The 18,144-nt window shown below is 37.4% G+C and overlaps 1 protein-coding gene across 5 annotated transcripts in view; it reads right to left on the reverse strand.

The window, feature by feature from the left end:
* Positions 1–18,144, reverse strand: part of usp34 (ubiquitin specific peptidase 34) — a 472,579-nt gene that overhangs the window by 337,777 nt on the left and 116,658 nt on the right. For all 5 annotated transcript variants that reach the window (XM_060831547.1, XM_060831550.1, XM_060831548.1 and 2 more), the window contains 6 exons: positions 10,807–11,021; positions 6,327–6,442; positions 6,122–6,249; positions 5,736–5,825; positions 3,924–4,019; positions 1,578–1,660 (listed from right to left, as the gene is read on the reverse strand). In XM_060831547.1, coding sequence (XP_060687530.1) covers positions 1,578–1,660; positions 3,924–4,019; positions 5,736–5,825; positions 6,122–6,249; positions 6,327–6,442; positions 10,807–11,021 — 728 coding nt within the window. The remainder of the gene's footprint in view (positions 1–1,577; positions 1,661–3,923; positions 4,020–5,735; positions 5,826–6,121; positions 6,250–6,326; positions 6,443–10,806; positions 11,022–18,144) is intronic.

Here is an 18,144-nt window from a genome sequence, read left to right on the forward strand (position 1 = left end):
CTCTGCCAATAATTATGAATTAACTCCAATAAACATGTTATTTCTACACTGGAGTCTCTGAAGATGTAAGCTAATTAATACCAAACTATGGCTTATCAGTGCTGTGAAAAAGTTCTCCTAAAAAATACAATTACAGTTACAAAATCCAGATTCCTGCCCAGATGTGTAGACTTTGTGGGTAACCAGCTCCTTTTTAGAGTTACATATTAATGGTAGATAAAGGTCTGGCAGTTTAACTTGCTAAGATAAATGAGGCACAGCCGAGGACCTAATCTTCTACATGATCGGAGCCTAAATTCATAACTGTCCACCATACAATGAGGCTTCCTCTCAAGCGGACTCAAAATCAGGAGTTCAAATATTTCCAATATGTTTGTACAAGGAGATTAAAATCCAAAATGTTATATTTCAGAGTAGATAACTCAGCGTATCTTTTAAAAATATGGTCATAACTAGATGTTTAGGTTCTGCATTTGTTGTTGAGGATGAAAATAAACAGCAACTGTGTTGTGTGAGATTCAAAGTAGTTAAAGAATGCTTGAAAAGGGTCAGATCATCAAACCCTGAACTATATTCAATATTTGATTCATAACTGTCCTAGAATCCTAAATGACTGATTCTGTGGTCAAAGTTTATTTTCAACAAATTCAAGAACCAAGCTTTGCTAAGTCAACATAAAATGAATAGAACCATGGTCATCCTTGCTTCATGATCATGGAAATAACAAAAGGATAGTACAGGAAATAATTTTACTCAAATGTTTTACCTCAAATGTCAAACTTGAGCAGCAATTTATTCTCAAAATATTAGCAGAAAATCACTGAGCTATTTAATGAGTCAATACATTAATTCTCACAGCTGGATCATCAGCCAGTTCACAAACCTTTTTATGACATACTTATATCTCTGATTAATAAGAAAACAATTAAGTTTTGACAACTTGGATACCATACTTTGAAATGTAGGAAACTAGAACTTGCCACTCCCAATTTATTTATGTATCCCATTGCACTGCATTTATTCAAACACTTGTTTGTTTAAAATTGCTTTTTAAAGAACACAAGTTCCCAAACTATACAAAGGCCAAACTGTGTTTATCTGACATGACTTCTTTATCACACACCTAAGCATCATGCTCCCATTAGCTTGGTTGAGCTGAGCTTATCCAAATGATGCATTCTTGGTTCCTCTGGTCGGTGCTGGTTACATTTTACATTGCACAATGTTGGCAGAATTTTAAAACACCACCACCAACAACACCACAACAAAATAGGTGACAGACATTCTATGTAATGTCAAGGCAAAATGCCTTGTCCAATCAAAGTTAACTTGGCAGTCAACTGTCAGTTATCATTAACTGGTGCATTCTCCATCTCTACCTGAGTTCACTTGCCAATTAATCAGCACTCTCCTTTCACAGAGTATAAATAATACTGTTTCCCTTTACACTGATATTTCTTGTGAATTGCCCTGAATAGTTCAAGAATAGCTTTGATAAAAACAGCTTCTTTTCTTCCATTAACGATCAAGTTCTGTACTACCAAATAACAAAAATATTGCAGCAAATAAAGACTTACTAAAATGATCGGGAGATCCTAGAGTTGAAAAAACACATGTCAGAAACTGTAGACGAACCTGCACTTCTGCGCCATGGCTGTACCTGTATTAAAATCGTTATGTGCAGAGTTAATGCTGGGAAATTGGAAGGAAAATGCTGATTTTGTTTATCTTTTTTTTAAGATTTCTATATTCAAGGCTTTGCAGACATTCTGGAATGATAGCATTCAGTAATTTTAATTCAGTACTCCACATGCAAAATACATAATAACATCATAATATATGTTATATCAGATGAACATTTCGACAAATGATGATTTACTTCGTGATTTTATTCATTCACACATTGTCAGGCTCCCAAGTATTAACAATGCATAATTCAGAAAACACCAGCTTCTTGAGACATAATCAGGTAGATTGACATACACTTCCATTGACATTCATAGATGCTCTGGAAATTCAGTCTTGAAAAATCAGAATATGGGTTTTGAGTGAACTGGGATGTGAAGGGGACATTACATCTGATGCTTGGCTCATTTATTTACGGTTTTTAAAAAAATCCCAAACAGTACACTATGGAAAAACAAAACATTAATTGGAGAAATATTAAGTGAGGACTGCCTGTCAAAAAAAATAAATCCATGAAAACCAACTTTCAGCAGATAAGAAACACAATACTGTATATTACATAGTGTAGTACATTCAAACACAAATCCTATTTTATCAAACTCAATATAAACTTCATCTTAATTTCCTTTTCAAATCTGTTCGGTTTTTTCTCTTTAAAAGAATTTTGAGAACCCAATAGACTCTATACAGACCTAAAAAGCATTTTAAGATATACTAACGTATCCTGGAAACTGTGCACAGTGCCCATTCTCACCTGAAACTATATACTGCAACCTAATAAGATCCATTATTTCAAAACAAAAAAGAATGACATGCTTTATACTACACAGCATCAATCATTTAAGTTCAATGATGAGGGAAGAAAGAGGCACTTCATGACTGCTCATTACAAATTTGGCAAAAATGGAGAACTAGTCACTGTTCACAACACAATTTGAATATTGAAAATTTCAATTCAGAAGGCTAAATGGACGAACATTACAGCAATGTGCAATGCTGGTTCCAAACTTCCTCCACTTAAAAGAAACAAGCAATGTAATAAAACTGAATGGCCCTCCCAGTTTGTTGCTTTGGTGATACAATAAAATGGATGAATGCCCAGTTTTCCTAAAAACTGGATCTATTGCTTAGTTAATGCTGGGTTTTACTACAGAAATCCCATTTTGCAGCCTGAAATTAACCAATAACTTAACTTAAAAATAGAACATTTTTGCAGCCTCAGGAAGAATCGTTTAGGCACTTAATCTGGATTGCAGATCCATGTACAGGTGGTGGTAAATGTCATGTGTTATGGATCAGATCAAATCCCCTCAAAATATATTAAAAAGATACTTTAGACTTTAATTTGTTTTTCTTATAAAAGGTAAATGTACAGCCTTTTGTTCCAGATGCAACCACACCGTTTCTCACTGTCCCCATAGCCAGAAATTAACCTGTCTGCCTGTGAGGCAAAATTCCAACAGATATAGATTCCACCCCAATATGTGCAATCAATCTGATTTCCTCATTATTATCATGCCTCAAAAGCACAAAACATAGCAAAGAAATATGAAGACATGATATATAAAACATCCATTTAGGGTACAAGGCGTTTCACTGCCTCCATTCAATTTATCTACAATGGCCAAACAAAATTATACATTAAACTTAAAATACATCCTTCAGAAAGGTGAATGTGTCTTGACACAAGAATTATTGTTTACATTCTCTAAGAACATTCCTTCAGTATACAATTACAAATCACGCAAAATCCTTGTTATCTAAAAGGGATAGGAGCATGGAGTTCCTACGGACAGCACAAAAACATGGACAGTGCTATAATAGGAATTCTCTATCTACCACAAAGGACTGCGATGTCAGGACCTGTAAAGTGGGAAAAAATATCGGGTCTGTGACCAAGCACGCTAGTATGCAGATCCACGAATAGCAAATTAAAGTATCATAAGAAATGAGTGTACTTTTGATATACCTTACATTTGGAGAATACGTTTAAATTAATCTTGCATCTAAGAATTGGAATTTTAAATAGTTTGAGAACTTAGTACTTCTGTAAAATTAATCTCTGAAGAAGTGAAATGCACAACTTATACTTCTTTGAAACTTCGAAAAATAACTGTTCAATTTACTTAGTTTAACACTTGACTGTATGCGTTTTAACACAGATTAAATTAATCAAATGCTGAAATCGATGTTAATGTTCAAAAATATTCAAAAAGATGATTAACAGACATACTTACAACAAATGTTTATGGACTCCTTCTCTAACTGCTTGAATGTAGTGTATTAGATTGTCAAAGAAAAGTTTCATCATGCTTAGTTCCTTTTCTGCCCACCTATATAATAAAAAATTGATCTTTCATGACATCATATATTCATTATCCACAAGTGGATGGTAATTTTATTTCTACTGCGGTGTGTATTACACTATGACTATTTGAGACAAGTTAGCATATCTTCTACTCCTATCAATAATTAATTTTACAAATATACATCTATAAAGCCTTTATCTAACACTCCACAAACTTACGTGAACTGCAAACAACTTGGTTCTTCTGTCCCTAACACCATTCATTTCCATCTACTTACAATGTAGAACCTTTTACTTACATCATTATAAAATACAATTGTCTTCATCTGAGTCAGCTGCAAATCACCTTTGATCACCATCTTCTAGCACCAGCTCACTTATCTGTCCTATGTTACTAAAATGCTATTTTATTGTAGATGTCTGTTCAGATTTTTTTGATTGTAATACACATTAAAACAAAATATGAAATTTACTACCTCACCCTCACAAAAAATGCACTTCAAACTTCTTGTGATTTGTCTGACTGACTCTACATGAAATATTGTTATTGCACAGAGCATAGAGAAACTCCAAAAGGTGGAGAATGAACAGAAATTTTCAATATGCATAGATATACACCATGTAAAAAAAAACAAAAATAGTTACTTCAGTTAATTACCATTTTTTCCCCGTACCTTTAGTGTTAATACACTGCCCTTAACAATTGGTTATTAATTGGAAACATAAATGGTGCATAAAGGGAAAAGTTACATGGGTGTTTTTTTGTTTGGGGGGGGAGAAGCATAGAGGCTGAGCTGCTACGTATATTCAAGGCTGGCTCAGGCTTATGGGAAAAACACAGGAAAGTGGAGTTGAAAACCATGAAATCAGCCAGGATCTCAAATGAATGATGGAGCAGACTCTTTGGACTGAACGGTCTACTTCTACTCCTATAATCTTTTGGTGTGATACACATGCCACATTTTGGAAATGTGACAACTCAGATGCCACATATGCTTTTTTTAAAAAAAAAGGTTGTGAAGTGATATAACACTGAATAGATATGAAACTTTATAATAATATCGATAGACTCCTGCAACCAACAAACCTTGCGTATCTGGCCTTATGTAAAAACCATCAATCCCTTTAAATTCCTCCTTACTCCCTCTTGTGGCCTGTGCCCCCAGCCCCTTAACCCAACCCCAGCAAACTTCAACACCAACATCTTCACTTGCAGGCTGCTCTGCCAAATTCCAAGCTTCTTGCAGCTTCTTCATTCAGGCTCCAAAACATTCACACACTCCAATTTCAGCTCCCAATCATCTTGCAGCCTCTGTCTCCACATCACACCATAACTCCCAGCAAAATAACTGGCCACATCCCTTGGAAAAAGGCAGTAGCCACGAGTGTCAGAAAAGACCTCAGCATTTAACAAAAAGCAGTCTGGTCCTTCCAGCAACTCCTTCACTTCTACATCTTCCTAACCGCTCAGATTATAGCCTTTGGATACATCATTAAAAGCAAAATGTTCTCATGGTTCAAAGTGTTGTAAAAGCACCACTGAAATCTAGCAGGAAACATTTTTCTTTGCCAACATTAAAAACCCTTGCTAGATTTCTGAACAGATATCAACATAAGTGGGAGATGTATCAAGATGTTATGTAAATATAAAAAATGTCTTCTTTATATTAGCAATTTGTAAGTAAACTGGAGGATTTAACTTGAAAAATTGCAATGTATTGTACAATTGTGGGTTACTTACATAGTTATCCAATGCGTATCATAACTGCTCCCAAATTGTTGAAAAGTGCCAAATAGTTTTGGCAAAAGACGAAGTGAAACTACCACAGATCTAAATAAAGATAATTGGACATGATTAATATTAAATAATTATTTAATTTTGGATGTCAAATAATCATACTGAGCAAATTTTCTTTAAACCATACCAAAATATCTTGTAAGAACAATTTCTAAAGTTATCAATTTTATTACATTTTCATTCTAAATTTGTGACATATGATTACCTAGTTTTAATTTCAATCATGTAAGTGATGACATCTTAAAAATCATGTACTCACTATATATTTAGAATGAACAGTATATCAACTTCATCGTGTACTGGGAAATATCATAACTTTTATTTCTTACCTATCATTTGCCAGATTTTCTAAACAACCTTCAATAAATCTCATTCTAATCTGCCGATCAGTAAACCAGCATACAAGGGAGCACAGCAGTTTCTCAGCTTCATTTATCAACCCCTCTGAGAGATGAACCTACACAGACAAACAGAAAGTAACCAAAAGCACTCCATTCAAACAATTCCAAATTGTTATTATGAAGATAAACATACCGCATCTTCATCTTGCACCAGGTCCCAAAGAAGAGTGTTACCCTTTTTGCAAACATTATCTAAATTGATGTCTGTGACTGCATTTGAGTTGTATTGATGCTTATGAACACTAGGAGCTGAGGAAAGAAGGTACAATATTCAAGTAGTAAAATAAAATGCATACTCAGGAATAGAGAAATTATTTACTTAAGACTCAACAATTTTCCTCCTGCATTTACAATTCTCTACATTTTTCTAATGATCCAAATGCAATGTATAAAAGGCAGTTTTCCAAATCTTTCACAGCGTATGTAGTTTTGCCTAACTTCCTCATGATCACACTTTTTCTTCCCCAACATTTTCATTACAGTCTGGAACAGTACGACAAGAATTATGTACACCAACAGATCATCAAGTAATATTAATTACCTAAACAAGGTCAACTGATGTGTTCTTAATTAATTCCAGTATCACATAAGTAATAAATGCAAAAAATAAAATCATAACAGTTACTGCAGTATAATTCCAGTTACAGTTTTCATCAAATGTCTTTCTAAACTTTAGAGAATAATCTCCCCACTAACATAGTGCTATATTAGTGTTAAGTTATTTAACTTCATATACCAGCCAATACGCAGAAGTCCTGAAAGGAAAATTTTCATTCAAATTATAGGGTAATTTTTATCTATCCCTTCCCAAACAGGCAAAATTAAGTGGGGTAATAGAGTCAATAAAAGATGAGATCAGTACATTTGAATAAGTGGATCTTATATCCAAAAGGCAACATACAGTACCAGTTTGACTGAAAGAAAAGCAGAAAGAGACAGCAAACATTGATGGGATGTGTTTTCAGGCTGCCAAGCTGTGGTGGCAATGTAGGACACAGTGTACATCAAAAGAAATTATAGGTGCATGTAACAAAAGTAATCATGGAGACATCAAGCTACATGTAAGCTGGCCATACCTATCTAATGCTAGTACTGTGGAGGAATTCCTGGAAGACATTTTTGCTAGGGAGGTAGTTTGCTAGAATAAGTTGAACTACCTGTTATAGAATGGCTACTTTCCAACTAATATTGTGCAGTGGGAAAAGGCTAATAATCATACTGCAAAAAAAGCCTATAGATAAGTAGTGAGCACAAGGTGAGCTTGTGAACGATGTAGTTAAAACTGAAACTAGGGTCTCAAATGTGAACAAGGGAATTCACTAAGGTATAAGACATAAATATTGATGTGGTATATTGGGAAACTTCATTAAAAATATACAATGGTACATAGATATTGGTGAGCATTTAAAGTATTAATACTTGGTTCATAAAAAAAGTCCATTCCTTCAAGGCACAAAAAACCTAGCAGGCGTGATGACCCAACCATGGCTGCCAAAAGAAGTTAAAAATCACATTTGATCAAAAAAGGTTTCCTATAATAATACTGAAAACAAAATAATTGGAAGGATTTTAGAATTCCACAAAGTGGAAATTGATAAATAAAAGTGAAATAGAATGTTGAAAGTAAACTAATGAGAAACATAAAGATGGACTGTAAAAGCTTAAGTACATAAAATGAAAAATGTTAGAATAGACAAATGTGGGTCCACCAGAGGCAGAGATAGGAAAGTTCATAATGGGGAATGAGGAAATAGCAGAATCTGAACAAATACAACAATTCTGTCTTCACAGAGGAAGATATTCCTTCAAGGAATACTAGAGAACTAAGGGATTAATGAGAAAAAGTGAAAGAAATGAGTATTGGAAAAAAGGTGTCACTGGAGAAATTAGTGGGAATGAAAGTTAATAAATCTCCTGAATGTAATGGTCTACATTCCAAAGTGTTGAAAAAGGTGGCTGATGTGACCCCATGATTTAATAAAGGAAGAAGAGAGAATTAGGGGAGATACAGGCCTCTTAGCTTGACATAATCAGTAGGAAAAATGCCAGAATCCATAATATAAGATGTGTAACTGGACACTTATAAAATAATGGCAGGATTGAACAGACTGCATGCACATAACTGAAAGGGCAATCATTTTTGACAGGCCTGACAGAGGTTTTTAGAATGAAGGACTGATAAGGTGGAACCATTAGTTATGGTGCTCAGTATTTGGATTTTCATAAGGCCTTCAATCATGGTTCCACACAGTAAGTTATTACACAAAATTACAGCATATGGGATTGCAACTAAAATACTGACATTGAGAACTGTTTAACAAACAAAGTAGTGAGTGGAAATAAACAGCTCACACTCTGCTCGACAGGCTATGGCAAGCTGTGTACAGCAACATATAGGCCCCAGCTGTTCAAAACTTACAATGGCTTGGGTGTGGAAGAACCAGGATAATATTTTCAAATATGCTGATGAGGTGCAAATGAGAGTTGTGAGGAGAAAGCAAAGAGGATTCAAGGTGATTTAAATACAATGACTGAGCAAAACAACATATGGAAAAATGTGAAGTTATTCACTTTGGTATATAGAACAGAAATGTAGCCTATTTCTTAAAAAGGTAAGAGATACACAAGTATTGATTGCCAAAGGGATCTGAATGTGCATAATCATTGTTACTGAAAGCAAACATGCAGGTCCAGTAAGCAATTAGCAAGGCAAATATCATTTTAGCTTTTAATCACAACATGACTTGAGTACTGGAGTAAAAACGTCTTAGTGCAATTGTAGAACGCCTTTGTGAAACCAGAGTGGGCAAGGACTGATGCACTCCCCCTATGATAAGTGTATCAAAGTTATACCATACAGATACCGGAGATGGCAGGATTGTCCTGTGGAGGTAGGAGACAGAGGATGTTGGTGGAGGTTTGCTTTTCAGACTGGAGGCCTGTGACCAGCGGTGTGCCATAAGGATTAGTGCTGGATCCACTGCTTCTTGTCATTTATACAAACAATTTGGTTGTGAACATAGGAGGTATGATTAACAAGTTTGCAGATGACACCAAAATTGGAGGTGTAGTGGACAGCGAAGAAAGATTTCTCAAAACACAATGGAACTTTGATCAAGTGGGCCAAGGAGTGGCAGATGGCATTTAATTCAGATAAATGTGAGGTATTGGTAAGGCAAATCAGGGCAGGGCAAGGTCCTGAAAAGTGTTACTGAACAAAGAGACCTTGGGGTGCAGGTTCATAGTTTTTGAAAGTTAAGTTGCAGATAGATAGGATAGTGAAGGCAGCATTTGTTAGACTTGCCTTTACTGGTCAGTGCACTGAGTGTAGGATATCATGTTGTGGCTAGACAGGTCGTTAGTTAGGTCACTTTTGGTCATTGCGTTCAATTCTGGTCTTCCTGCTTAGGAAGGATGTTGTTAAACTTCAGAGGGTGCAGAAAAGATTTCCAAGGATGTTGCCAGAATTGGAGCCATAGGGAGAGGCTGGGTCTATTTTCCCTGGAGTGTCAGTGGTTGAGGAACAGCCTTATAGAGGTTTATAAAATTACGAGGGATATGGATAGGGTGAATAGCCAAGATCTTTTCCCCAGGATAGGGAAGTTCAAAACTAAAGGGCATACATTTAAGGTGAGAAGAGAAAGATCTAAAAGGGACCTAATGGGCAACTTTTTCACAGAGGATGGTACATGTATGGAATTATTTGCTAGTGATGTTGGAGGCTGGTATAATTACAATATTTTAAATGCATCTGGATGGGTACATGAATAGGAAGAGTTGAGGGGGATGTGGATCAAATACTAGTAAATGATACTAGATTAATTTCGAATTTCTGGTCAGCATGGACGGGTTGGACCAAAAGGTCTGTTTCTGTGTTGTACAACTCTGACTCTGCGAGGAATTAAGCAGGTTGTGCATATATTCTCCTTAGAGTCTACAGTAACGAAAGGTGGTCTAATTGAAACAAAATTCTTCAAGTGCTTAATAGGTCAGGTATCATATTGCTGTGAAGACTGGTTGAAGGCAGTAGAATGAGATCCAGAATCAGGAGATGCCATGTCAGGATAAGTAATAGGGCATTAGGAACTAAGATTAGGAGGAATTTTTTTCATTTAGAAGGTGGTGAATCTTTGGAATTCAGTACTCTGAAAGACTCAGAATGCTCAGACATTAAGTACATATGAAACACAATTGAAAAAAAGCCATGCATGAATAGACTTCTAGGTGTTAAAGATCGCAGAAACTGGGCTACTGCAGGACATGATACTGAAGTAGAAGATCAAATGGTAGAGTGGGATTAAGGGATTAGGGTAAACACAAGTTTTGTTGCTGCTGGTTACAATAATAGAACCATTATTACTGTGAAGCATTTTAATATAATTTCAGTTCAGAGGCAAAACTCAGCTTTGCCAAATTGCAACATACAGTAGACTCCTATGAATTAATCTTTCTGATAATCTTAGGGGAAATTGGCTGAAGTGAGATTTTATTTCAACATAATTCAAATTTATTGCTATCCAATGCATTCACAAGTCTCAAGCAACAGCAATAGAAAACATGCAACAGCTTTCCATTTTACCATTCATTCTGAAAGTTCATGCACATTTCCCTACCTTGACTAAGATGTTCATGGTAGATAGACGCGAGATTGGGGAGATGTTGTTGAAGATGAGATGTAAGTTCTGCATGTGAATTAATCTGTACCAGTTCTTCCTCGCAACCTGACTCTTCCCCATCAAAGTCAGCCATGTTCTTTTCAGATTTTGCACTGACCTGAGAACTACTACAGCTGACATCATCTGCACTCATCATATCATCACCCAAGTGTCTGTAAAGCAAATATTTCATAATAATAGAACTTCACAAGAAACCTTTTCTTTCCTATCTTTAAAGAAAATAATTTGCATTCACACATTTGAAATGACACATATGTTGTAAGAGAATTTAATAGTTATCAAAAGCACACACTGAACTAGAAATTAAACCAATATTTAAAAGAAAGTGACCTGGGGCATGACAGACTGCCACACTCAAAAGCAAGTTTACTTCTTTTCAATTGAGCAAAGATGATTATGGCTCTTCCCTTTTTTTAATTAGTACTTACAGTTAAACATCAGAAGTGAAAGCATCATTCTGTAAAATCAGTTTCAAGATCAAGACAGTAACCAGATACATGTTAATGTTGGCATGATAAAAATTCCAAACATTATAGTTAATCAGAAAAATAATTTGAAAACTGGAGACTACTATTAAAAGATTGGCGGGATGCTGTTTGGAGGGTCAGTGTGAACTCAATGGGCCAAATAGCCTGCTTCCCCACTGTAGCTATTCTATGATCCTAGCATTTGAAGAGTTGGACAAAGATTGCATAGATAAATACTATCAACACAATGCTAAAGAATCCTGATAAGTGTAAAGTTCAGTTTTCATGACTTTTTTAATCCTATTCATGGCAGCTCAACGGCAATAACACATTTTCTTGATTCAGAAGGTTGAGAGATCATGGCCTACAATAGAGATGTGAACAAAATCTAGGCCAACCTCTAGTATAATGGTGCAAGAATGCTGCACAGTTAAAGTTGCAATCTTTCAGACAAAAGAAACTGAAGGTCCATTTATCCATCACAGTCCAACTGTACTATTTCAAAAGACAGCATGCGAGTCATCTGCTACAACCCAACATCCCTCTGCACTTCTAAAGTTCTAACTACATTGGCTTTAAAGCAACTTGGAAATTCCTGAATGCTACTACTTTACGAAGTAACTCTGAAGTAGCAATGTTTTGTCGCCAAGAGATTCCTCCCAGGGCTGGGGAATGCATATTTCTCATAATTTGGAAAACTTAGTTTAAAGGAATCAGGGCCACTTGTGACCTCTACGTGGAGGAGCATTGCTGCTAGGTTGGAGGATAATTTATGACAACCCAAGGAGAGCAATAAGATGTAACTAATGGATAGCGTTACTGAAGAATACAAAGAACAGCATACAAAAGGTTCTAGTCAGAAATTTTCATTACTGTGAACAATTAAATAACTCACTGGAGGAGGAAGCTCTACAAATACCTATGAGTTGGAGATGCCGGTGTTGGACTGGGGTGTACAAAGTTAAAAATCACACAACTCCAGGTTATAGTCCAACAGGTTTAATTGGAAACACTAGCTTTCGGAGCGTCACTCCATCATCACCCACAACCACCTGATGAAGGAGCAGAGCTCCAAAAGCTAGTGTTTCCAATTAAACCTATTGGACTATAACTTGGTGTTGTGTGATTTTTAAACTTTGTACAAATACTTACAAACTCAAAATGATGGACGGGCCCAGCACATCACTGTAAAAGCTAAACTAAGACACTGGCAGCAAACTTCAGCCAGAACTACCAAGAGGACATTACAGCTCAGCCTCCTCTAGAGGTCATCAGGATCTTCCCCAGTCTTCAGCCAATTTGAGTCATTCCACACAATGTCAAGAATAGAAGGAGGCACTAGATACTGCAAAGGCTTTGGAGCTTGACAATATTTCAGCAATAAATTTAAGATGTGCCCCAGAATTTGTCCTAGTATGTATTCTGCACAAAAAAAGCAAGACAAATTCACCCTGGTCCATTTCTGAGTGTGTGGTGCTGGAAAAGCATAGCATCTTGATGAAGGGGTTATACACAAAATTCTCCTGCTCTTCAGATGCTGCCTGACTGGCTGTGCTTTTCCAGCACCACACTCTCGACTCTGATCTCCAGCCTCCGTAGCCCCCTCTTCCTCCCAGCCCATTATTGCCCCAGTTTACCTCAATCATCAACAAACTGCTGGAAGGAGCTAACAACAATGTTATCAAGCAGCACATGCTTAGCAATAACCACTCAACAACGCTTCCTCATTATAACTTCTGTGCAAACATGGTCAAAAGAGCAGAATACCCTTGAAAGTCAAAGTGACTACCCTTGACAAAGCTGCACTTAAGAGAATGTAACATTAAAACAGTAAAAATGGAGTTATTGGGTGTAAAAGGGGAAACTATGCTGATAGGAGTAATATCTAATACAAAGAAGGATGGTTGCAGTTGTTTGTGAGTCCTCTCAGCTCCAGGATCCTTGGAATAGTGTCTGATGCTTACCTTTTTTTTTTTAGCTGTTTCAGTGATTTTTCCCTTCATAAGGTTAGAAGCAAGGGTGTTTGTTGAGCATTGCAGAATATTCAGCATACTTCTCACAGATAACCAAATGCAGTAAAGACGTGGAAAACATCCAGGTTTGATTTGGGCAATCTATATGAAAACTACAAAAGCAATTCAGAAGCTAGGAATCTTGCAGTGAGTCGCTCACCATCTCACTGCCCAAAGTCTATCATCTACAAAAGGTACAAGTCCAGAGTGTGATGCCATATTTCCCACTTGTCTGGATAAGCACAGCTCTAACAACATTCAAGAAGCTTGACACCATCCAAGACAATTGGCACTGCATTCACTCCCTGTACCATCAATATACAATAGCAGTAGTTTGTACTAAGAACAAGAGGTGCTGCAGAAATGCATCAAGGCTCCTTAGATAACTTCTTCCAAACCCATGACCACTACCACGTAGTAGGACAAGGGCAGCAAATACCACCAATCTGTACATTTCTATCCAAGAGGCTCACTATCCTACCTTACAAATATATTGCAGTTCTTTCATTATTGCTGACTCAAAATCCTCAGGTCCATAAGAGCAGTGTAAGTATACCTGCACCAAATAGACTGGAGTAGTTCAAGGCACCTTACCAGCACTTCCTCAAAGGTAATTGGGATGGACAACAAAAAGTGGTATCTCAGTCAGCAAAGCAAATATCCCCCAAATAATTAAAAACAAAAAACAATCTTAAATTATGAAGCTGAGGTATATTCAAATCCTAAAACACTGCATTTCTGGTGAGAAGGTTGACAGGACCCTGTTTAGACCACAGAGCTCAAGTGCAAAGAAAATATTTTGAAAATGCCCAAATGTCACAATCCAAATAACAGCAAAGGAAATAGTACCTAGTCACTCGAATAATCAAAAAGTAACCAGATCGCTATAGACAATAGAAACAACATACTATTGGGTGCCTTTCAATATTTTGCCTAGTTGATAATTAAGTAAATTGTTTTATCAAAAAGCGTGTGTTCGAGGACCAACACCAAGTAATCTCAAGAATATTGACTTGCATAACATTCCCTGATTTACCTTTGTATTAACAGTTAATTGTGTTGCATACCTGAATCAAATCAACAAGGATAGTAGGAAAAACAGGGCAATTAAGAGAGAAGCAATGGATAATATGGCTAATTAATTAATTTAAAACCGTAGGAATAAAGAACAAATTGGAAACAGAGGCAGCTTCATTCTCATGGGAATTGTAAAAAACTTAACTTACCTGGAAAACTAAATTGTCGGGCCTGGGGGGGGGGCGTGTCCTCGGCGCTCGGAGGTCATGTGGTCCTCTGACGCGCGCGCAGACGATGATCACGTGATGCTCCGGGACGCTGGTGCGGTCACGTGGTCTCCCTGTTTCGCGCTCCGGGAGGTCACGTGATCGGCCGTTTCGCGCCCCGGAAGTGGGTGAGACTGCCGTTTTGCGCTCGAAAGGAGGCCGCATGGTGGTCCTTTGTCTCCGAAAAAGGGAAGGTCACGTGAGATCGGACAGCCGGAAATGCGAGGAGGCGGGGAATGGAATCGGAGCAACAGCCAATGAGAAGACAGTTTCACTTGAGTGATGGTATGATGTTTTGTATAGTATAAAAGACTGGATCAGGGACAGAGAGTGGTCTTTTTTCTTTGTGAACTGACTGACTTAGTAGTTTGTCAGGGACAGAAAGGTTTAGACCCAGAGCTCTGTATACTTTATCCACTTATTGTTAGAATAAAACTAAAAGTGCAAGATTAAATGTTTTTTCTTATTGCTTTATTTTAAAGAGCACGCAGGACTTGGCTCACACAGAAAGAAAATAAGCGGGTAGAGTGAGCCGAAAGTCCATCAGAATATGGCCTAGGTAGCTTATTGAAATGTGATACATGGGCAGGCAGAGAGAAACACTGATGCCCTGGTGAAGGTCAGGACAAAAACGATGCCTTTAGCGTATCGTTGATGGCTCCAGCTATCCTTTCAGTGTAAAAGGTGCCACTTTGCAAGATGAGAACACGAGAATTAGAGATAGACCATTTAGATCACTGAGCCTCCTCGATCATTTAAAACACAATAATGGCTGACCTTGGGTTTCAAATCCACTTTCCCATTGGACCCTATTTCCCTTCAATTCCCAAGACACTTGAAATTTGTCTACATTGGCATAAATGTATTTGGTAATGGAACATCATGGCAGAGAAGTACAAAGATTCACAACTATTTCAGTGATATAATCTCTCTCATCTCAGTTTTAAGTGATCAGCTCCATGTTTTAGGCTTACTGAATAGTGGAAACACTTCCTCAGTGTTTACCTGATCAAGACACTTGAGGCAAAAGCCAATAAATGTTAAAAAAAATTGTTCAGGGTTCATGAGATGTTGATCTCGTCTAGGTAGGCCATGTGGCAATGAATCTGAAAGTAAATGGGTTAAATCAGATGTAGTCTCACAATTGTGTTAAAATGTTCTCTCAAGGCTTTGTAAAGGTACTCTTCAAGCACAGAGGGTGAAGAGGTATCTGTCCTGGGAATCAGCACCATCCATCAGACTTGGCCAAGGAAGAGATTGGACAACATACACTTGTCACACCTGCCAGATAAAAGTAGCCAGAGTCATTACCATGAGGGGGAGATTCAGAGTTCACAGCCTTCTAGCCAGGACATAACCACCTTGTTAACTACAGCTCAGATACTGTCATGTATTGTTTATACAGAATAGAAAAGGCAAGGAATGCATTTCAGAGCATTTATTATGCTCTTCAGAGTGGATCAGTTTTCATTGGTTCAGTCTAGAATCCAGCTTATTTCTATCTCCAACAGCTAGTGACAACAGCCATGCCCTAGCAAACCACTTCAACAAAATCAGGTGACAATAGTCAATGTGTGTTACCACTGGTGAGTTAGGATTTACCTATCATGACGTTTTACTTGGTAGAATGAATGGAAGAATACAAAATAAATTTAACAGCCTAAGAAGCACTTGAAGTACCAAAGTCACCCACTCCATTCAGCATCATCTCCAGTTTGATCCTCTGAGCAGCAGCCAAAATCAAACCAAAGATAAAATCATAATTTTATGGCAGAAGACAAAAAGATCTGAAATCTTTTGAGATAAGGAATCATGCAATTTTAGCACTTTTAATGATTTATGGAAATGCTTCTAAAATTACTTCAACTGGGTAGAAACTTTATTTTTTATTTGTTTGCCTTCTATTACCATCAAGACTAATGTATAAAATCACCAAAGTGACCACGGGAATTCAATATAGTTTATGAATGTAATACAGATTAAATTAATATAAACAGCACAACATGACCTTGCTGGAGTATGTATTTGCAAAGTGAATTTAAGAGCAACGCCAATGCTTTGTGAATTATTTTCTAACATGATGCTATTTTTACCAACACCTTCTTAAAAGGCAATTAGAAATAGGCAGCAAATGCACAGATCACAGGAACAAATATGAATAATACAAGAACTTTGAAATTCACGTGACCAAGGATGCCAGCAACTACAAGATAGCACTAAAGCAGCATATGAATTTTGTCCCTCTCACACACCCAACTCTGTATCCCCCACAACCATCTCTCTTGTTCCCCTTCATAGAATCACAGAATCCCAATAGTGAAGAAAGAAGTCATTCAACACAACCATCTATCCCCATAACCCTGCATTACCATGCCTAATCCACCTAGCTGGCACATCATTAAGAGGCAATTTAGCATGAGCAATGCACTTAGTCTCCACATCTTTGCACTGTGTGAGGTAATGAGAACTCATGCAGACATGGGGACAACAAACAAACTCCACACAGTCACCAAAGGCTAGAATCGAACCTGGGATCCCAGTGCTGTGAGACAGCAATGCTAACCACTCAGCAACTGTTGGAACAAGACAATTTGAGGTTCCACCATGATGTGAACTCAGATCGGTAGATTCAAAAGTCCAGAGTCAAACTGTTAACTTAAAACTAGCTCAGACTTATCTCCCCCAGCCCCTCTCAGTCCCATCTGTCTCACTTCCCTTCACACGTCTCTCTCCCACTTCCCATTCCCACCCCTCCCCCCAGACACCCGGCCCTCTCCCGCTTGCTCTCACACACTGCCTCTTTCTCCTAACGTCATTTCCACACCCACCTCAAGCTCTCTTCCCCTCTCCCATATCTAACTCACACTCTCATCCACCTAACGTGTTCTCTCTTTCTCTTCCTGTCACCCATGCACAAGAGAAAGGAATCATAGTTCTACAGTTAGTTCCCATTATCACTGATCATACCAAAGTTGCATGTTTATTTTTCAGCCCCATTATAGTACCAAAAGTCAAAATATAATCACCAAATCCTCACAGTTTGAAATACCTCCTGCACTTTCAGATCTGCACCAGCTCTCTAAATCCGCATTAGGAATTTGTGTCTCCCCCCTTTTCCCATAACCCGGTATATTTAATTAAAACAAATAATCATCCAATGTCCTCTTTAATGTCTTGATTAAACCTGCCTCCACCAAACTTCTAGGCAGTCCATTCTAGATTCTAATTATTTGATGTGTGAATAAGGCCATTCTCATGCCAAACATATTTTTTGAAACAGCAGATTTCTGAAGCCAATTTCAACAAAAAGTCAAATGACGAAAATTTCTAGTCCCTATTTGGACTCAGATTGACAAGGATGAGTAAACGATGTTGGCAGAGAGCAACTCACCTTCATTGTAATCTGTTCAATGAGCAGGTCAGGCTATCGCACACCCACACAGAATAAAAAATATACAATTAGTCACCAATACAAGTAAAGTTGAATCATTTGGAACATACTAGTGGTCAACT

This window comes from Hemiscyllium ocellatum, chromosome 10, assembly GCF_020745735.1.
Source record: "Hemiscyllium ocellatum isolate sHemOce1 chromosome 10, sHemOce1.pat.X.cur, whole genome shotgun sequence".
In the NCBI taxonomy this organism is placed as follows: domain Eukaryota; kingdom Metazoa; phylum Chordata; class Chondrichthyes; order Orectolobiformes; family Hemiscylliidae; genus Hemiscyllium; species Hemiscyllium ocellatum.